General features: G+C 42.7%; 1 protein-coding gene across 1 annotated transcript in view; it reads left to right on the top strand.

Annotated features, from left to right (window-relative positions):
• The window catches only part of TMEM132D (transmembrane protein 132D), a gene marked incomplete at both ends in the record, with an annotated part of 259958 nt that extends 244512 nt beyond the window's left edge, over window positions 1–15446 (top strand). Inside the window, 4 exons of the mRNA XM_084297417.1 lie at window positions 7229–7434; window positions 8579–8852; window positions 9920–10111; window positions 14268–15446. Of these exons, the coding sequence (XP_084153543.1) occupies window positions 7229–7434; window positions 8579–8852; window positions 9920–10111; window positions 14268–15446 (1851 nt within the window). The remainder of the gene's footprint in view (window positions 1–7228; window positions 7435–8578; window positions 8853–9919; window positions 10112–14267) is intronic.
• Window positions 15447–22688: the final 7242 nt, after the last annotated feature.

The raw sequence follows: 22688 nt of genomic DNA, 5'->3' as shown, positions 1-22688 counted from the left end.
GTGGGGACAAGGAAGAAGCTCTTGCCAGGCTGCAGATAGCCCATAGGCATGTACTGCATCATAGTGAGGATGATGTGTGAGGGTCTCAGTAATGTGTCCATAAATGACTGCGTGTCACCAGCTCTTCTCTCACCGCGTCCTTGAAAAATATAAGTCTGTGTGAATCCACTGCATAAAGATATATCTGGCTGCTCTTAGCCCTGGAAATGGGTGCGAAGTCAACACTGGAGGGAAAGAACTACCAAGAATATATACTCCAAGTCTTGATTTAGAAAAACGAAAGGTGATTCCCCAGGAGACATTTTTAATGAGGGTATTTTAAGTTTGTTACACCAACACACTGCTAATGTTATGTCAGATCCGTAGCATTCACAAAAGAAGTATTAAACTTGGACATTTGCCCAGAATTGTGAGACCTTTTAAAATGTGTTATTGCATATTTCACTCAGGTATATTTTGCTGAGGATAGTATTTGCCACGAAGTTACAGAACAAACTAAAAATTTCTTAGAAATAAATTGGCATCAGAGTTCTTTTCAGCGATAACACCTATAATGTCCTCCAGGTAGATTAGTGTAGTAAAAAAAGTAAAATAAAATAAGATAAATATGAGAGACATTCTTCAGTTGCACATGTCTCTGCTAATATCTATCTGTTGTTGAACTTTCTCTGAAGCATTGTCAGCTATGTCTGCAACACGATGCTACAGAGATGCATGGCAGGAAACAAGCTCTTAGGACCCTTAGAAACTAAGGAAGATATCTGGGTAAAAAAGCAGATACAATTGTGTATCACAGCATTTTTTGGTGTCATGCTGCAATAGGAAAACCACTGCAGAAAAGTGGGCACTTGGAAGGTGTGGACCTTCAAAGGTCAGCACACCCTCTGTTCCTCTGTTTTTTCTGCATCTGTTGAGTTGAGACGTGTCTCTTGGCACCTCCTCTAAAGAGACAAAATGTCTCTGCACAAAATGGGGACCAGATAAAAAGGAATGATGAGATATGAAGCCGTTTGAACACAACTTGAAATTTACCAGCTTTGAAAGGTTACTTCCAGATTTTGGTAGGTATTTCAGTTAACCACAGTCAAAATTTTAAATATTTAAAATTAAGAAGACCTCCTGCAATGCAAATCCCCCCAAATGGGGATGGTGTTACAGTGGTGCAAGAGTTAAAACCGGGATGGAATCAACTAGTTAGAGTTCAAACCAAGTCATTCTTCTGTGGGCAGCTGTGGCGTAGCCCAGCTTGGGAAATTAACCACGTGAAAACTGCAAGTCCCTGGCTACTGGTGGGACAGGAAGAGCAGCCCTGAACTCAGTGTGATAGCTGTTTGCCATTCCTGGCTCTTTTTGGGGGAGGGAGGGAGGGAAGCTTTCTCTGCAACACAGAGGTGCTGTAATTATTTCTCAAGAGTGACTGTTCTGTGGTTGATCCTAATTCCAGCAACATCCAGAGCAGTTAACAGGTCTGCTGCTGCCACTGGATCTGTGGATGCTGATTTCTTAACCTCTGGGTCCATTCAAAATCCCAGACTAGGATAGTTCCCATCTCTAGACATACAGTAAGCTTAGGGCAGATCTAGCCCCTGTGCTGCTTCTTCATTATATTTAACTCTGCATTGCATAATTTCAGGCTGGAGTCAGTTATCACAGTAACGAACCGCACTCCAACACCGCAGGTTAAGCGTGGGTGATTAAAGGTGACTCCGTCTCCCTTGAGTCATTCCTAAGTGACTTATAGAGCTAATAATGGCCTCATCCTTTTGTACTTTGGTACACAGCTTGTGTTCTGGAGTCTTTTATAGCTCAAATGAGCTGCTTTGCTTATTTATTTCCCTCCTCATTCATTTTTAATGGTTATAAGAGGTTCCCCATTCTTCTTCTGACAGCAATGATTTAGGCAGGACACATTAACATAACTTACGTCACTAAATATCACCATTTATGCTGGTAGACCAAGGCAAATGTGTGCAGTGCTAAATCAGAAGAGATCCCATGAGCTTGCCAAGGTGGCAGGGCTGTGCTTGAAGTGTATATTAGAAATGGAGAGTGCTTGCATGGAGGAAGGATCACTTGCAGAAAAGGGCTGAGGACAGAGTCCCAGAGTGTTTCCAAAACACAGATTCTATGTGGAAATATCAGAGACTTGCTTTCCTAATTGGCCACCCTTGAAATGGCTAAACCAGGACTGCTCTAGATACATTTTATATTCAAAGACTTACTAGCTGTGACTTTGTAAAAGTTCCAACAGAATTACTGTAGCAGAAAAGCAGTTTCCTGTAAGGATTTTACTGTTATCCCGTGGGAATTTACTAACGATAATGAGGTGGGGGAAGAATGTTACAGTTATTTCTGAGCTAACAGTAAAATACTGGGTATATCTTCTGGGAGTTGGGATGTATATTTCTCTTTTCCCTTAATTTTTTTGATTCTGCTTAGCCCAAACATCACATGGAGTATATGGGATGGAAGGAATAGCCAGCCACACAAATTCATATCTACCAGAGACCACAGACACCTGCAAAAGGGTAATGGGAAGAGCAGTGAAGTGCTTTTAGGAAAGGGATGGGATCAATGTTCACTGGAGAACTGGATGCAGGAGGCCAGCATGCTAGGGGTGATGTGTGATTTCTGAGAGATCTTATTGCTGCTTTCCATGTTTTTCCCAGGCTGGCTGCAGTCCTTTTTCAAAGGCTTCAAAGGGCTTAGTGTTTTCTTCCACAGATAGTCTATCAAACTGTGAAATTAAGATAAATTAATCAAATCTGATTTGCTGGAAAATCAGAAAATCAGGGAAATCTGATTTTCTCAACATCCAACTTGCCAGAAGCCATGTGGATGGTACGTACATGGCACACTTACGAATATAATTCCTAATCCTGTGCTATACTGGCAATGAGGGACCTCTGACCTCTGCTGCCCTGGCACAAAGGGATTAGATGTGTGTGTGCTCAGAGGAAGCTGTCAATTCACTAAGAAAAAGAGGTAGAGCCACAGGAGCCCAGTGAAACCCAAAGCACTTTTATATCCTACCAAGTTCAAACCCAAAAAAAGCCATTCATACCCCAGATCCTTCAAGAGATAAAGATCCTCATTTACTGAGAGTGTTGGTGGAGCATCTTGTGAGTACAGCTGCCCTTAATTAATGGAAGGCAGCTCAGCGTAGTTGTGTGAAAAGCTCCCATGACACAAAGCCCTGAAAGGCTTTAGCAAGGGAGCACAGCACCAGAAGGATTTAATAGCATTATAATGTCCTTGTATTATAGTGGCCACAACACACAGAGTTGTGTTCCAGTACTACATTAGCAGTAAAACAAAATCTACTCCTTCTCTCTCAAGTCCTTTTCACCTTTCCTGAAAACTGGAGTTGCCACCCCTGGGAGGTCGAAGCTGAAAGGCAGGAGGGAAGGAAAAGGACTTATGGGTAGGAGTCCCAATATTTTGGAAACAAAACACATTGCTTTTTCACAAGTCACCCACCTTTCTCCAACCCTATGGCATTTTTTAATGTCTTTAGTAGTTTTCTGAAATCTATCTGTTTGGGGACAGACACTGGCAGCTGATGTGTCTGTTTGGGGATGGCTGGGAGTTAAAAGCTGTTTATGTGAATTAATGCTGAAGAAAGGGAGCTGCTTGACAGACCGAGGGATTGAAAGCCATTCCAGATTGAATGGAGACAAGCAGGCTCAAAAAGGCAGTAGCAGCAGAAGCTCCCCTGGGCTGTCCCCATTGACACCACTGTGGAGAAGCCTGTGGGTGTGTGGGGAGACCTGGGGGCTCCCGCAGCCTGTGTCAGCCCCGGGGACTGCCTGGAGGTTGCCAGCTGCTGAGCTGCATTTGGCGGCTCTTTGCTTATCATGTGCATATTTGTCCTGCAGAGCTTCAGCTGAGCCCCATCCAAGTTGTTTCACAAAATATTCACTCTTTTCCAACAGGCAGCTTAGAAAACTCAGTCTCAAAAGAGACAGAAGCTCGATGTTTCTTCCTTCTCTACATCTTTTTTACTCTTTCTCTTGTGCTGGAAGATGAATGGTTTGGATGTGTCTGCAATAACACAGGCATGGCTAATCCGCCTTTCTATTGATGACCCGTTTCTGAATGTCCTGGCCTGATTTATTAAAATGTACTGTATTTTGCACCATGTTTTGATGTTGCTCTGTTAGGACTGCATGCAAACTGCAGCAGAACAGTGATGCTTATTCATTCAAACAGTGAAGGGCTGGCTGGGAACTGAATGAGCTCATAGTTGTTGCTGCCTTCACTTAAAGAAAGGGAACCAGGAACAAGCGAGTATCCCAAGCCTAGTCATTTTTTCCTTGACCATCTGTTTGTTTTGCAAATCATAATCTTGAGAGCACAAGGTCATGGTATTTCTTGAATCACTCATATAGCAGGTTTTTATGGCTGGATTCTTTTCTTTAACTCTCCCTCTCTCTTTAATAACCCCTGATAAAGTTGAAACTGAAGTCTCTGCCTGCCAAGTATTCTTTCTGTTGCTATTGCTTGAGCATTAATGAATCTAAAATCTGAGAGCCTGATTCCCATCTCTTACCAGAGTAATGCAGTAGTTATCTGTATTGCCTGGGAGAGTCTCAGCCTTGTTCCAGCCCCTGTTTGCTGAACTGCTCTTCACACACACACAGGCCAACGAAAACAACAGCCAAATCCCACCTGTGCAGTGCAGGAATGCTTCAAAAGCCACTGCTCAAGCAGAGAGGCTCTACCCAGCAGGAGGATGCTTGGCAGGTCACCTGCCCTGGTGCAAGAGGTCTGCTGAGGAGTGGGGCTGTGCTGTGCTCTGCAGAAGACACTGTGGTGGTTGGGAAGCATCCCTCAGCTGGTATTTCTGTGCTGCAAGGCACGGACATTTACCTCTTCCCTTAAATCATTAGGAAATGGTTTCAGTCCTAGGTTCAGTCACCCATGGGGACAGCCTAATGCATTAATTAGCTAAGATGCACAAATACGAGGTGTTGCTAGCTGGAAGCAGCAGTGGTGGGGAAGGCACTGGAAGCTATTACCTGGTCCCATGCCCTACCAAAGAAAATCCTTGTCTTCAGGCCATTCACTTGTAAGTGTTGCCCAGCCCGAAGTCCACAAAGGCAAGTGAAAGACCTGAGGGCAATCAGCCCTCAGGCTGACTGTTTTCCTCGGGGCCACCTTGTTTTCTGCTTTGATCTGCTGCCTCTCAGGTGGAAATCACCACTTTGAGACTTTGCCCAGTTTCTCTTCTCGCCAATATCCCAGAGAAAGGAGGGAAGGTAGAAAGCAGCAGACAGAGCTTGTTAGCACACAGGAGACTTGCCTGGTTTGAGAGCAGCATTTAAAATACAAAAAGGCAACAGGGATAAGTGCAGTGCCAGTAAGGAATAGAAGTTTTTCACTTACAACAATAAGGTAACATGGGGTGAGAAAAGGAGCAGATGTACCCGGCGCTGCCTGAAGGGCTTCTGACTTCCTGCCTGTCGGATGGCCTATTAGATGTTGCAGGTGGGAAGTAGGATGCAGCTCTTGCCCGGGGAGTGTGACGCATGCCTTCTGCAGGGATGCAGAGACAGTGTCTGCTCTCTTGCTCCTGCCCAGGCACACTGCTCCCAGAAGGAGAATGTGCTCATGCCTCCAGCCTTTCTTAGAGACATTTTTGCAGGCTCACCTGAAACTTTTCTCAGAGTTTTGCAATGTCTTACCCTCCCCAGCTCAGCCAGGTTGGATCAGCATTATGATGATATTATTGTGCCAGTGGCTCATGCTCAGCCGGATGCTGGGACTCCCTTTTGCTCAGGTGCCTGCTGTGAGGCCCTGTCCTTATGGTACCTTCCCTCATGCTTTGAGGCTTTTGTGGCAGCAACTGGTTTTGCTGTATAGCACAGTGAGACTGGATCCAGATAGCAGCTTTTAAGAACTCCTGTAAAACATGCTAATGTGAGAATATCCCTAAAAACATAATCCTGGCTGTAAATAAATTTGATGTTTTTCTGCTGAAACCAATGGCAATGATAAGATTTTGACCTAAAAACAGCCCATGCTTGCAAGGGAGACATTGCTAGTGTCATGATAACCTTTTTTTGGTACATTACCTAGGCTCAGATAAGCAAGGATGGAAATGGATTTGCTATGGAACTGTCTGAAAGGGGGTTGTTGTTTAAAGATAATAATATTAGGAATACAAATTATTCCACAAAAGCTGGTGATATTTAAATACGATTTAAATTCATTTAGCATTTAAACAGAAAAGTAGAAAATGGCATTAAATTCAGATGAGGATGAGACTATGCATCTTGGAGTCCGAAATATTAAATACATGCACAGAATGGGATAGATGGCCTTACTGGTAATGGATTGTGAAGAGTTCAGGGTTTTAATAGAGCATTCCTTCAGATCATCAGCATGGTAAAGTGGTAGTTAATAAATTATTCGATGTGTACATTCACTCATATATTTTAACTAGCTGTAATGAACAGGTACTGTCAGCTCATCTAGGTGCTTGCAATAGCCACTAAATTGCTTGAATGAGATTTAGTAACTCTCAGCAACATTGATGTCCAGAGCTGCAGGTAATAAATAAAGTGACATCACGACTAGCTTGAACAGAACATTGTATAAGACCTTTGTGAGGCTTGTAGTGGAAATGAAGCTCTTTGGCCCCAGTGAACATCACTGGGCATCAGAGAGCCCCTTCCCAGTGATTAGGATTAGGCTGATGTGACCAGCCCATGCTTTGGCACCAGCAGTGGGACTCCTGAAGAACCAGTTTGGGGTTGACAAGAGATCAACTGCTTCCTGCTGAATTAGATGTACAGGCAGTTACCGACCTGTTCCTCCCCACGTGCAAGTGATACTCCTTGGGCTGCTCACAAAGTAGAAGAGGAGGATAGGACAGTCTGGCTGACTCTGTGGAAAAGAGGGAAATCCTCTCAGTGCCGTTATACTAGGACTATCCTAGTGTGGAGTGGGAATTAAGGACAGAAAAAAGCTGTTCTTTTATCTTAGATTATAATGGAAATGTTTATAGCAGGAAAAAGCCTACCTGTTAAAATGATGCCAAATTATACAGGCTATTAAGGGTACACCAGGCATCTTTCTTGTTATTCCTAGTTGTCCTCTGAACTTGGAGCTAGTTTAAACCTATATCCTTTCTCTTCTTCCCACTCACTTACTCAGCATGTAGTGTACTTTATAATTTCTGAAGACACTCATTAATTTTTTTCTCTTTCTCCTTTTTTTTCAGGTTTCTGACAGATGTGACTATGTCTTTGTCAATGGAAAGGAAATGAAAGGCAAAGTGAATGTCATAGTTAATTTTACTTACCAGCATCTGAGTGCCCCTTTAGAAATGACAGTCTGGGTTCCTCGTCTCCCGCTGCAGATAGAGGTCTCTGACACAGAACTAAATCAGATCAAGGGATGGAGAGTCCCCATCATCTCTAATAAGAGGTAGGTTTCATTAGAGGATGTTCATTCTGGGTTGTGCACTTGCCAAAGACCTGTCAGGGCCAGTGGATCTGAACATGCTTATTTGGCCTTAATGCAATTCTGGTGTGAATTTGAAGGTGACCAGACATTTATTCAATAGGCTTCTGCACTGGACTTACGAGGGAAATGAAGCTGCAGGTTGCACAAGCCTATGTTGGAAATCAATTTCCCTTTATAGTGCTAGTGAATGAGACAAAAAGAGACAGTTGGCCATGTACAGCAGGGTCAGCCATGGGGCAGCAGAAGACACCACCAAGGAGCAGCTCTGCCAAGACCAGCCGGTCTCCAGCCTGGTTCACAGGTCCTGCCAGATAATTTTTTCATTTTAATGGCACCATTGATGCTTGCTTGTTTCATATTAGTGCTGTAGGATCCAATGACACTGATGAGAGTCCCGAAGTCATGACACTGCTAGAGTAGGGCTTTAAGGATAACTGTCTGCACCCACAAGTCAGTGGTATGTGAGGACAGGACAGAGAATGTATGTAGGCAGATCTAGACTTCGTATTAGTTGTCAGTGTTATTAAGAACCAGAAGAACAAATGGATAAAGTAGACACTTGCTATTCTCTCCTACCTATGAAGACATCATTTATTACCAGGTTTCTGTTAGTAGCAGAGCAGAGAGATGGGCATTTTGGTGGCAACATGATTTCAACCTGTATGTCATACATAAAGAGATGTGTAAGTATGTATGACAGAGATTTCCATGGCAACACCAAGATATTTATGGGAAGATCCAGCATGAAAAAAGTGCAGGAGTCCTGAAAGTAAGGACTTAACATTGGGAATCATGTGAGAGAGCTTTGTGGAGGACAAGGTAGCAGTGAAGCTAGCAAGCCAGTTGGTGATTTTAGCAGCTGTTTTGGAGACCCAGGTAGCCTGAAGGCCTCAGTTACAAGCAAGTGAAATGAGGTTAAAGTGGGGTTAAAATTACCTGAGTGATTTCAGAAATGCACTGACAGAAACGGCAACAGAACAATCGAAGGGGCAACAGATCTTTTTTCCACCATCCAGGCTGCAGACTTATGCCAGCAAAAGCTCTTCTGTTGCAAACTCTCCTAGCACCAATTTCTGTTAATTTTTGACTTTTGGTGTTCTACCAGACCAGCCAGGGACAGTGATGATGAAGAAGAGGATGAACGGAAGGGAAGAGGATGCACCCTTCAGTACCAACATGCGATGGTACGAGTGCTCACGCAGTTTGTAGCTGAAGCCTCGGACCCCGGGGGCCAGCTGAGCTACTTACTGGGTTCTGACTGGCAGATTGACATCACTGACCTGGTGAGTGACTTCATGCAGGTGGAGGAGCCAAGAATTGCTAAGCTACAGGACGGACAGGTTTTGATTGGACAGGAGCTTGGAATGACGACAATTCAGGTAGGAAAATGTCATTAATCACTCCCTTTCCTCCATTAACCCACAACTTCAGGAACCAAGGTATTGATCAGGTGTATAGCAGCTTCTTGCATTAGCAACAGAAGTTGGAGCCACAAATTTCTCAGTGGAGCACAAAGAAAAAGATTATTCCAGTGACACCACAAAGTAGAAAACAAGTTAACAAGCACAAGTAAAAAAAAAAAAAAAAAAAAAAAGTACTCATCATTCCAAATTGTTAAACCAGGAAATAACAAATAACAACCACAATTGTCAACAACACAATTTGTCAGGTTTGGAGAAATGGAATTAGAGATTATGACTTTCTGCAAAATCTCTAGATTTTTTAAATGACTTTCCAAAGCTCTGAGATTTATAATGATTCCACAAGTGCACATAAACCTTTGGGAAGAAAGATCCAAGGCAAAAAGGCTGAGTGCAAGTTATATTTAAGGAATACCTCTTATAAAGTGCTTTAAAAATGCTCTGTACCATATATGGATCATTAAATTCAACTTGCTTGCTAATGAACATCTTTGGGCGTCATGTTTCAGTGCACTGACCTCCATGCATATTTTTTAACAAAACAAGCTTTTTTTGTCAATTCTGTATACAGTACCGTGAGTGTTTATTGTAGCAGTATGTTTGTGTTAGCCTTTCTTTCAACGGGAGAGGTAATACTGCTATTTATTCTAAGAATTATGTATAAATGTATAGATTGCATTATATACATACTACCTAAAAACATGGTCATTAACAACATAATTCCATTTCACATGAAGATTGCATTTAAAATATTTAATGCATCTGAAACAGGTGTGGCTATCATTGCAAATGTGAGCAGCATAGCTGATTACAATTACATTGGTAAAAGACGTTATGAGCATCCTATTGATGCAGAATACATAAAATGAGACTAGCTGTTTCTTAATCATATTTTAATAGTGTCTGTTAAGAGTAATTCTGCCCATTAAATATCACTTGTCTATATAATAGTATCTTTGTGTAGCCATTTTGCTTGGTGCTATGTGAAATGGCTGCAGCTAACTTTAATTATTTTTTCTTTTCAGATATTGTCCCCCCTTTCAGATGCTATCTTAGCTGAGAAGACAGTGACAGTCCTCGATGAGAAGGTGACAATAACTGATCTGGGAGTGCAGCTGGTAACTGGATTATCACTTTCTCTGCAGCTGAGTCCTGGAAGCAATAAGGCCATCTTTGCTACAGCAGTAGCACAAGAGCTGCTCCAATCTCCGAAGCAGGTACTGTTACAGAATCACAGAATTTCTAGGTTGGAAGAGACCTCAAGATCATCGAGTCCAACCTCTGACCTAACAGTAACAGTCCCCACTAAACCATATCCCTAAGCTCTACATCTAAATGTCTTTTAAAGACTTCCAGGGATGGTGACTCCACCACTTCCCTGGGCAGCCTGTTCCAATGTCTAACAACCCTTTCAGTAAAGTTTTTCCTAAGATCCAACCCAAAACTCCCCTGGCGCAACTTAAGCGCATTCCCCCTCGTCCTGTCACCACGCACATGGGAGAACAGACCAACCCCCACCTCGCTACAGCCTCCTTTAAGGTACCTGTAGAGAGCGATAAGGTCGCCCCTGAGCCTCCTCTTCTCCAGGCTGAACAAGCCCAGCTCCCTCAGCCGCTCCTCACAGGACTTGTTCTCCAGGCCCCTCACCAGCTTGGTCGCCCTTCTCTGGACTCACTCAAGCACCTCGATGTCCTTCTTGTAGCAAGGGGCCCAAAACTGAACACAGTACTCGAGGTGCAGCCTCACCAGAGCCGAGTACAGGGGGACGATCACCTCCCTAGCCCTGCTGGCCACACTGTTTCTTATGCAAGCCAGGATGCTGTTGGCCTTCTTGGCCACCTGAGCACACTGCTGGCTCATATTCAGCCGACTATCAACCAATACTCCCAGGTCCTTCTCTGCCTGGCAGCTTTCCAACCACTCATCCCCCAGCCTATAGCTCTGCTTGGGGTTATTGCACCCCAGGTGCAGGACCCGGCACTTGGCCTTGTTGAACTTCATGCAGTTGACCTCAGCCCATCGGTGCAGCCTTTCCAGATCCTCCTGCAGAGCCTTCCTACCCTCAAGCAGATCGACACATACACCTAACTTGGTGTCATCTGCGAACTTACTGAGGGTACACTCAATGCCCTCGTCCAGATCATCGATGAAGATATTAAAGAAGATAATCGATGAAGATATTAAAAATAATATTTATTAAAAAACATATTAAATATGTTGCTCACATATACCACATTGTGGAAGGACACTGCTCTAATTCACTACATCCAATCTTACAAGCTGATGGGATCAAGCAGATTTTTATTACTAATAGGCTAATAAAACATTTTCTTTATGGGCACTCTTGTCTGAAGGCCACCAGGTGCTTTAATAGAGAAACAAAGATCTCACAAAAATAGTGCAATGTCTAAGCTACATGAGTCAACAAATAAGCATGCCCCATCTGTCTTGGTTGCATCCCTCAAATAACACATGCAACTCAGTGAAGTGTCATAAATAAGCAGCACACATACACCCCTTTCTGTCCCATCCAGCACTAACTAGATCAGAGCAGATACTGCCAGCTACATTTCTGAGTTCAGCCTCCTAATACAGGCAACTAAATCAATTTTTTAAGTCCATCTTTAAATGAGAAGGTATTTTGCATACTGCCAAATGCTTCGTCCTCTTTTACTTCCCATAACCATGTTAAATGGCTGAGGAACATCCCTTTCATTCTAGAATACATTCTTTCTAGAATTCATTCTTTCATCCCTTTCATTACTAGAATATGAATCAGCACTGACTCGTTTCCTGATACATGATTTCATAAATCTTTTTTTTTTTTTTTCCTGTTTTTCTTAGTCCCTATATTAGGGATCACTATTATATGATGTTTCCTTTCTCTTCAGTCAGACCTTTCAGACCTTCCCAGGTTCTCCTGGCACGATAAATCTTAACATGTGCCCAAAGGAAATGTGAGTTTTCTCTCCACTGCCCATTAGCTTTGTTCCTGCCTTTGCCACGAGGTTGCTCCATGAGCAATATCAGATGTCCTCTTTTATGTCTTCTGGTTCTAAGAATGGTTCAGCCAAACTTTGCATTGCTCAAGCTCTCACAGATCTAAATCCTCATGCTGACCCATCCATGTGCTGGCACAGTCGCTGTGTACAGTTACTGAGGGCTTTTGGACTTTGCCACATCTCCATCAGTTCCTGTTTGATATTTGTCCTTGTGCTTCTACATTTCAAATTTAAACTTTTTTTTCTAACCCAAATCCATCACTCTGGGTCTTATGTCAAGGATGCACTGGGCTCTTAACTCTTAAGCATGTTCTGAGCTTTAAAAGTAAATGAGTGCAGCACACACATTTGAAATCTGGCCAACTGTTGAGATGCATTAATTCATCATAAGGTCTTATCCTTGGGATGCAAGATGAGAAATAATGCAGTACTTCCATCTTTATAGGGTGATAAAAATCAGGCTCCCATAGTCTTTCAGGAGTTACGAAATCAATGCCAGGCATCTAGAAATAAGGTCAGTAAGCTAATCCATTGCTGACTTGGGGAATTAAACAAAGTACCTTGAAAGCAGCCCCAAAGCTGTGTTCGATGGCATTTAGTCCCAGTATACTTCCCAGCTATGACATTTCTGTTCCCAGAAATGGAGTCTGGATGAGTGCCTCTCTAGATAGAGGGGTATCAGAACAACATCAGATCAGTATTAAACCAGCAAGGAAAGTATGCACGCGCCTCTCTTCAAGGCCCGACTCCATTTTGAAAGGCATCTGATTCCTTCTGTTGTTTAGTACATGATTTACAGAGCACAGTCCCTATAAGCAGAGCAATGCAAAATTATTAAATGATTATGCAGGTTTAAGCAACACAGTGGGAAGATGAGAGCCGATTATATAAATTCTATGCAGCCTTCAAGAAACATCCAAAGATTAATAAACACAAAGCTGGGATTTATGACAGTGTCAGCAAGTCTTAGGGCTCAGTCCTGAAACAGAGATAGAAGCAAATCTCCCATTGAAGCACAGGGAGCTTTACAACTGTAAGGATTTCAGAATCAGGCCAGTAGATTATGCACAACACAATCCCAAAAGACTGGAGGCCTATCTTCTGTGATTTGAACAGGTAAATGACTATGTGCTGAAATTATTTAAAAGATAATGATAAATATTTATTCTCTGTGTGTACATTTTGTTATGATGTAAGTACCGTCTGTTTGAAAAAACTGTTTATTTAAAGAAACAAGACTCTTGTAACCATGCTTTCAACAAGTAGGATTATAAGTTTATTGGTTGGGTGGTTGTCTGCCAGGATCCTCCTCAGAGCAAGGTGGGCCTGGCTCCCGCTGGGCAAGAGTGTACATCCTTTTAGACACAGGAGAATCCATTCATCAAGCCAGGAGTCTTTCTGGGGTGGATTCTGCAGTATTTAATCAGGTGTAAGTAGTGAACTGAAACAGAGCAAGTCAGACAGTCAGAAGCAGGAATTGGAGTCCCATGGAGCTATCTGAATTTCGCTTGTAAATGATTTGTGTGTGCCAAGAGTTTTTCAGGTAGCACGGCAAGTTTTGATAGCTGCTTGAGAGTCCTTAGAGGACCTTATATTCAGAAGCAGCTGAGCACATGTTTTCTGAAATATAAGAATTCTTTAAAATGTCTTAGTTAAAAAACAAAAATCAAGGTTCACAAAAACCCTACACATTGCACATGAAAATAAAGAACCGGTACTCAAGTCTGTCCCATTTACATTCAGTAAACCTCCTTGCACTCTGAAGTATACAATTTGTACTGCTGTGACACAAGATTAAATTTCATTATTGTCTTGCTTTTAATTGCTAACAAGCGTGAAAATTATCCTGGCCATTTCCTCAAAAAGCAACTGATCTGTCTCCTCTGCTTGCATAAAACACTTCATTTGAGAGACAAAAATCAAAGACTTAAGGTACGGAGCCATGTATGGGTCTATTTGCTATATTAGGTGTTTTTTAACATGTGTTGTGTGTAACAAGAGGAGACTTTGTATTTTAAGCAGTTTAGAAATAAATTTAATATATTTTTTTTTCATTTAAATATACAGCAGTAAATGATTTCAGTAGCTGGTAATGCCTTCTGACATGTAATTTATTATGATGCTGAAGTAGATTCTGTGAAGCCCAGGGAATACAGCTCCTTTAAGCACCTTTGGGGAAACAAATCTTATTATCAACGAGTGTTTTAAACAAGTATTTCTTTTAGCATTAATTTTCTTGCTCTCCCTTTTATTTCTTTTCTGGTTATAAACGGTATACGGATCTTGTGAGGAGGAGGAAATAGACTGGGACAGAACAAATTTCCCTAAGCATTTATTCTGAATGTGTGTATATCTGTTTTATACAAAATAGGAAGCAGCCATCAGCTGCTGGATTCAGTTCAGTGATGGATCTGTCATGCCCCTGGATATTTATGACTCCAAAGACTTCTCTTTGTCAGCTACATCTCTGGATGAGAAGGTGGTCTCCATTCACCATGATCCCAAATTCAAGTGGCCCGTGATTGCAGCTGAGACAGAAGGCCAGGGGACACTGGTGAAGGTGGAGATGGTGATCAGTGAATCATGCCAGAAATCCAAAAGGAAGAGTGTCCTGGCTGTTGGAAGCGGCAGCATTAAAGTAAAGTTTGGGCAGAGTGATGCCAACCCTAACATCAGCGATAGTAAACACAGGGGAAGTGGTGTCAACATAGAAAATCATGCCAGTGACCGGCATCAGAAAACTACTTTGCAGGAGAGAGCTGGGCCAGACAGCCAGTATGACAGCTCCTCGATGGGCCAAGAGCAAAGCAAAGGGACCACCACTCAAAAATCTATTTTAAGTAAAAAAGAAGACAGAGAAAGCCTCCTGGATGATGACAGTCATCTGCAGAACATCCCCATAGATTTCACAAGCTTCCCTGCACAGGTGGATCTGCCAAGAAGCAATGGAGACTTGGAAGAGAATGACCTTGTGCAGACCCCCAGGGGACTCAGTGATCTGGAGATAGGAATGTATGCTCTGCTGGGAGTCTTTTGCCTGGCAATTCTGGTCTTCCTTATCAATTGTGTCACTTTTGCTTTGAAGTACAGAAACAAGCAAGTTCCCTTTGACGAACAAGAAGGCATGAGCCATTCTCATGACTGGGTTGGGCTGAGCAACAGGACAGAACTTCTAGAGAATCACATAAATTTCTCATCTCAACAAGATGAACGTATTACAGCCATTGACAGAGGAGACTATGAAGAGAGCAAATATCTCCTCAACACAAATGCTCCCCAAAATATTAATGGACAAGCTTTTATGTCTACTGAGTCCACATTCACTGAAGGGAAAGAACAGAAAAGTGAACCATCTACTTCTCCTACCTCTAAGAGGAAACGGGTTAAATTCACCACCTTTACCACCATCTCCTCTGATGATGGATGCCCAACTGTCAACTCAATCTTGATGAGCAGTGAAGATGACATTAAATGGGTTTGCCAGGATATGGACCTGGGGGAGTGCAAAGAACTTAAAAAGTATATGGAAAGATTACATGAAAATTTGTAATGAGACACAAGACTTCTTTTGTTTGGTTTGTTTGTTTGTTTGATTTTCACTCACCTTCTGCCTTTAATTTTGGGTAGTGGGGCAAAACGTTGTACTGATAACAAGAATCAGCTGGTGGATAATAACTCCATGGAGCCCCCAAAAGGCACCCAAAAGCAGCTGGGAGATTGGAGATCCTGGACAGCTCTTAAAATTCAAGTCTTGTCTGTGCTCAGAGATGGAAGTAAGAGATATGTGAGATTTTTTGATGCATGGTAACGTGACAAAAAAACTAGCAAAATAATATGGTCTCATTCTCTGAGCTTTCCCAGGAAATCAATAAATATAAGAAACTCCAGTGCAGTTTGGATATTACAAAGATTGCACAGCTCTACTGTTCAATATTCTAAGCTTTGGTTAAAAGCAAAAAATTGGTCTCAGAATAAATAGATCAACAAAGACAGCATGTCATTCAAGACACATGCAGAGAATATCCATCCAAGAACATTAATTTAAAGCTGACACAAGCCAACAGTGTGAGCAAAGCAGCTCCCAGAGCTGCAAAGTCATGAGTTTCCAAAGAATGTGGAGGGGAAAATGGAGTAACTGGGCTGTTTACAAACCAGCATGTTTGCCTCCCAAGCACTGAGAATGGATACACATATACAGCTAAAACTGAAACTGTCTTTTTAAGTAGATGCCAAGGTAACAAACTTTGCCAGCCAATTTTCAGTATTTCTTAATTTGTAAGATAGGAGAAGATATAACCTACACTCAGAATACCACTCATACAAAGGAAGGTCTGTTTTGGAAAGTTTGAGAGAACAAGCTATTTTTAAAAGCCCACTTTCTTTGGTTGTCCTGTTTCAAATTTATATTCTCAGCCATTTCCCAGGAGTGCACCCTGTCTGTTGTTCTGAGGGCACTTGCTAGCTTCAGTCAACTTTGGGAGCACAGTGGCTTCTCCCTTCCCTTCCATGCACACTCGCTTCTCCATGGCGTGCTCTCACCCAGCATGGACACTTAGTACAAAGCCAGTACTTGCTTTACATGCTGCCATTTACCAAAGTTGGCCACTCTCTAGGGTAAGTGTAACTTGTGCTGAACTCAGACACAAACAGCAACTGCCTCTTTGTTCTCCCCCTTCCCGGGAGAGGTCAGGTTGTTCAGTTCCTCCTGCTCATGCTTCTTTAGGCCCCTGCTCAGCATGTTTAGAGGGCACCCAAAGGTCACAGAGGAGTGCTGCACATCCAACTCTGTTGAAATCTGAACAGCTAAACTCAATAGGTAACATTTGTTTCTCCCAGAAGTGATGGTTATCTTTTGTTTTCCTCTGATACGGATGTACATATGGTAGGATTTCAGTCATTTCCCTTTGAGTCTGATACACCCTCCAGCCCTAAAAGCGTGACATTTTTTGTGCGGTCCAAAAGCAGTCTCTGGTGACCAGTGGCAAAGTGCCAAGGCGTTAACTAAATTCCAGCTTATATTTCAAGTTATCCTTTATTTTCCAGAGTGATTCCTTGCCCCCCTTTTATTATTAAGTCTCTTTCTGTCATTGAATCTAGGTTGCTCTGTTTAATGCACACCCACCCTCCCACAACCACTTAGATTGAATCCCTCTATATTTAGAATGTACTGTAGATTGTAAGAATGTAATATATATATTTATAAACATGCCAACTGTGAATAAAATTTGCATTTTAGTGGCTTCATTTTTTTTCCTACTCTGAACGCCTCTCTCCTTTCACTGTCAGAACATTTACCCTAAAAGAGACTGGCAGCAATATGGAGACTTGTCCTTTGATGAAATTGTGAATTATGGATCTTGGCACAATCTAGTTACAAAGTTTTATGTTTTACATTCTGCAATGTTGGAGGAAAAAGATATAACATCAACAACATGTTATACTACAAATGTATTTGCACCAAGTCACCCTTCCAAGATTTGAAACTAGTTGCAAATAAATCCATTAAATCCATGTGCATATTCCTCTCTTGAAAGCCTAATATGTGAGTTCATGATTTGGGTGTGATTAGAAATATCCACATTTGGTTAAAAGATTTTGAAGACAATAGTAAAAGAGTAAGTTGGTATAAATAAGGCAAATGGACCCAAGACATTGGAGATCGATACTTATGTGTGTGTTGGATGCATAGGACTCTTGTAATTCCACACAAGATTAAAAAAAAAAAAAAAAAAAAAAAAAAAAGAGAGAGAGAGAGAGAGAGATCTTTGCTATCTTTCAGAACATTTCATCAAGGCCTGGATTAGTCAGTCCTATGCATGCTCAAGTACAAAGTGCAACAGTGATGACAGCACAGAGCAGGACCCAAGCCAGCTCTGGATGAGTGCTCAGATGAAGGAAGCAGCCTTGGTCTCAGAGCAAAGCCCTTTGGCCTCCGAGAATATTCTTCAGTGCACTAGCCCACAGTCTTGCCTCCATTCCTGAGCTATTTTGGATGCTTTTTACACATAACTACATTGTGTCCTCAGAGACACCCTCACTAACACGGAGGTAGGGGTAAAAGTGGCCAAATGTCAGCTAGCAGTCTGTGCAGATCAGATTCATGCATACACGCAAGATTACTTTGCAAAAGTGTCACTCTGTGGCCACTTTTCCCTTCAAAAAGAGCAGGTATGAGCCATGCTGGGAGCAGGCTGTCAGACTTGCTTTCCCACTGAGCTGTTATGGTAAATCCAGATTTCTGCATCACCTGCCTCTGGGGAATATGGAGAACTAACATCAAGTTCATCTGTTAACACTGAAATGTTCTCCTAGGACAAAACAGCCACCAGCTATGATGCTAAGGATACCGAAATTCAGATTTATGCCTTTCTGCTTGCTCAGACATCCCTGACATCTCTAACAGCTGTAGCTTTCTATTATCCATAGGGTAATACTATAAATAGTGCCGAGTACCTAAAGTGCTCTTTATCCATAGATCTCAAAGTGCTCTGAGCAAGGTGGATTCCTTATTGACATGGAGAACACCAGGGTTAAGTGATTTGCCCAAGCTAACATGGGAAATCCATGGCAAAACCAGAAGGAGACATCACTCCCCCCCACCTTTTAATGTATCAGAGTCACTGGGCAAGATCCTGAGCTCTGCTCGGGGAGAAATCAGAGCAGATTGTGGCTGTCTGCATGCAAGCAAGCAGTATTCATTAATCTGCTAACAGAAGAGTAACTCAACTGCCTGTAGAGCTTTTTTGTACATACATATGTAGCTACCTGTTGTGGGGTGTGTGTGCATACCCGCTTTGCTCACAGTGGTTTTAGGTGAGTGCCTCTGCACCATGAAGCACCTTGAGGGTGAAAACTTATGTTTCAGGCAATCAGACAAGAATTTTGTTTGGTGAATGAAATTTTGTTTATGCTGTCATAAAAGCAGTGATGGTATTTAAACGTTTCATGCACATAGCTGTGGCTCCCATTGGCAATCTCTTGAGCCTGCTGAAGAGCCCTGCTGATAGCAAGAAGTCTCCTGTGGGTGCTATTAATAACTTCTTTTTTTTTTTTTTTTTTTTTTCAATTGATTCCTTATTTTCATGTTTGAGTCTCTTTTATGCGAGTGTCTGTTTTATGTGAGTAGCTAGACATCTGATAGACTGATACAGACATTTTAACAAAAGGAAATGTGTCTGATGCAATTTGGCTTTTTTTAGACACTTTATGCATAAATACAATGAGGAGTAGACACTCAATTGTCCTATAAATCAGGTAAGCTGGTTCTTTACTGTCTTTCTTCTTTTTAAAGGCTTCCCCTTCAGCAGTCTTATATATGTATAGTGGTTCAGACCAAGCTACAGTAATACACCCCTGAATTCAAGGTCTGAGCAACGTGGTAAATAATTGCTCTGGAACAAGAATTCTAGGGAGGTAAGTGACTTGAAAAAACAGAGGAGGTATTAAATAGATGTGCAGCCTGCACTAAGTAGCTCTAGAAACTACTTTCACACCTCGTTTCCATAATGAATGTGATGTAAATGAAATGAGCACACTTTAATTCAGCTCTGCATGTGCTTCCCCTCTCCAAGACTGTCTGCTCTCATTCCCCTGTGATCTGTGGGGATGCTTCTTTATGTAAGATCTTTAGTAAGACCTGAAGGACTTGTATATGACAACACAGGAGAGTCTTTCACATGCCACTTAGGTGAGAAATTCCACTGGACTCACATGTGTGTTGATCAAACTAATTCCAATAAACATCACTGAGGAATTAACTGAGGCAAGGAGCTATCACTGGCATATGTCGTGGTTAGAAAATGCCTTAAATACTTTCAAAAAACTAAAAATCCACACTGCTATCAGGAGTACATGAGGTAATATACCAGTTTGAAGTAGGAGAGGCTTTTGTCCTGCAGGAGGGTTGCATGGTGTCAACCTGAGCTGCCCATGCCGGGCAGCAGCACTAACCTTTCTTCACTGCAATGCCTGGCCCCACAACAAGCTGCCTCCTGCTGATGGGCAGGATACCAAGAGAGATCTAAAAAAGGTTAGGGTATCACTTGCAAAGCATTGTTGAGATAAGATTTGTGTTCTGCTTTCTGTTCATTTCTCACTGTTTGAAAACTCAGCAGAGGGCCCGCTTATGCACTTACCACAGGGTATGTGGTTAAGCACCTTTCTGAATGGGTGTTTGGTCTGCAACAGCCATCACCTTCCTTGCACATAAACTGAGCCTCTGTTCTGTGAAATTGGTGAGTATTATTGCGCTGCTTGGCTTCTTGGCAAAAGCTTTAATAGATTAAGTTCAAAAGTGGCAGCAATAAGGGACTGAAAAGGGTGGAGAGCCTTCTACATTGTGCTCATAATCAGGAGTGTTAGACAAAGGCTAAATGGGTCAAGCCAATATGCCTGAAACTGGATCATTTTTTACCTTTTTGCTGATTTGATATGAAGACCTCTGTCAACAAATCCTTCATTATGCAGGCTTCCTGCTCAGGCTCTATGAGGAACAGCAAATTAAGCAGCCCATGTATGTAATATTAATGGCTGGAAAAGCAGCACTGCTACTCTGTTTGTATGTACTGCCAATGCTTATTAAGAAATTCCTGTTGTGTTTTAAAGATGGCTGGTAGATTGCATACGACAAGTTCCTGCATCTGTCTCCTTGAAACAGCCCCATGAGCCTGGAGGGATACGTTCAGCCCTGAACCACGTTTGCTTGAACCATCTACCAGGACTCATTTCCTCCTTGTTTTGGTAGGTGCAAACGAGGCCTCCTGTTGCATTTTCCCCTCGTGCAGTCACAGCTGCTTCACAGTGTTAGCTGCCCGATGCTGAGCTGGCATGCTGGTAGTGGCTGTATATTAGAGATTTGGTACCCAAGCTTCTGTGGCACCTGACAGACCTCAAACCAGTAATGTCAGCACCAGAAATCTGTGGCTTTGAAGTGCAACAGGGACTTTGCTTATTCATATTCAGACCTTTGTTCCTAATAATTAGATTATAGAGCTTCCTGCAGTCAGTTAAGGTATTAATGATATAAAAAACAATCCCAAGAGCTTCATTGCTCAGCCTTGATGATAGGATACTGCAAATATGACTGAGACTCTCATTTTTAAAATTTTACTGTGCTCAGTAAGCCTAGATTAACTGAGAGAGTGAAGGAGAAATAATAGGAGGACTTGGTACAGGATTTTGCTCTGCTGCACAGTGGGGCCACTGTCTTTGGTGGAAGATGACTTTGCTTCTTCCCCAGATGCTCCTGGGATGCTCCCCATGAGGGGATCAGCTCCTGTGTGTGTGCTCTGCCCCTGATGCTGGAGAGCCAGGTTTCCCTCTGCTGCAGCAGGGTACATCCCAGCTCTTCCCAGAGGTTGCTCAGCAGCCAAGGCCTGACTAATTTCTTTGACTTCAGTAGAAAACATGCTGTCTAAAGGTCAAAATTACAATGCTTCCCAAAAACAAGTGGGCAGAGGGAGACAGGACAATTTGCACTGTGCAAACAGCCCAGTGTTCTTCCCCCCATACAGACACATCTCATGTCTCCTTGTTTCTCCAGCAAAGACTTTGGCTGACTGACTGTGGACACCCATTTTGCATTCTTTTCTCATCAGGCCCCAAACCCAAATCACTGTGCTCCTCTTAATAACCTTTTGCAGCTTTCTTTCATTCTCTGTCCTAATCAATGCTCTTAGTGTTTGGCATTGCTTTCCCTTCTGCCAGTCAGGACACCAAGGGCAAATCAGCCCCTTTTATATTTCTCCCTTCAGTGAATAGTATCAGGCTGTCATTAATTAACTCAAAATATTTTGCAATATTGATAGATCCCAATTATTGATTAGCTCGAGCTCTGTACCTAACTGTCTACACAGACTTGACTACAGCTTTAAAAGCGCACTCAGTAGTGTTTCTGTTGCAAGACCAATTCACACAGCTGAAGAGGCTTTTTTTGGCAGGCTGTGAATGAAAGCTCCAAAAGATTTTTTTCATTGCACCCCACACAGTCATGCCAAGCCCCTGAACAGCAATAGGATTTTAATCAGCTCTTTTAATTGTTTTGTCCCCTTGTCTAGTACAGAATTGGAGTCCCACATTCCTAAGGCACCAGTGATAAAGGACTGTGGTCAAGGAGGCTGCTCTTGTAATCCAGGTTTAATATGATTTGTGATGCTACTGGGGATGCCTGCTGCAAAGCAGCAGAGGAGGAAGGACAGACAGACAAGCTGGGAACAGTTACTAAAATCAGGGACTAAACCAGAGGGAATTTCAAGGTTGTAGAGCAAGAGCCATGCCAGAGTGCAGATAATTTTGCTACCAGCTATTCTATGCCAACTAAAAACTTTCATCACCCTCTCATCCTTCAGAGCCTTACACCTCCAACGCCCAGTTCAGCTGCTCACCCCCACAGGAAAAAAAAAACTTCCCCTGCACATGGGATGCAAGCTTGGAAGCACTGCAGGGGAAGCAAACCAGAAAGCAACAAAGAGGGACAGAAGGAAGCAAAAGGGATTTAGCTAAGCTGGGTCATGGGGGAGCATTCTCCAATTGGGGCTTTGCAAAGGGGAGCAGTAATGCACACTGCCATTTGTGGGCTGCACGAGCTCCTACTGCTGCAAAGAGCCAGCATGCACGCTGCAGAGTGCCCACCTAGCCCTGACATTGCGAGGAGCCCCATGGTCTCTGGTGTGATTTGCAAGGAGCCCAGGGTCCCCAGCCCAGCCAGGGAGGGTCACACTGTGCCTCGCTTGCCTGGGTCTGTTGGGCTTGGGCTGGATTCGCTCCCACCGGCAGAGAAAATGCCCTTGGTGAA

The sequence above is a fragment of the Netta rufina genome (genome assembly GCF_964035555.1).
Source record: "Netta rufina genome assembly, chromosome: 17".
Lineage (NCBI taxonomy): Eukaryota > Metazoa > Chordata > Aves > Anseriformes > Anatidae > Netta > Netta rufina.
This window is presented reverse-complemented; position numbering and strand designations above follow the sequence as displayed.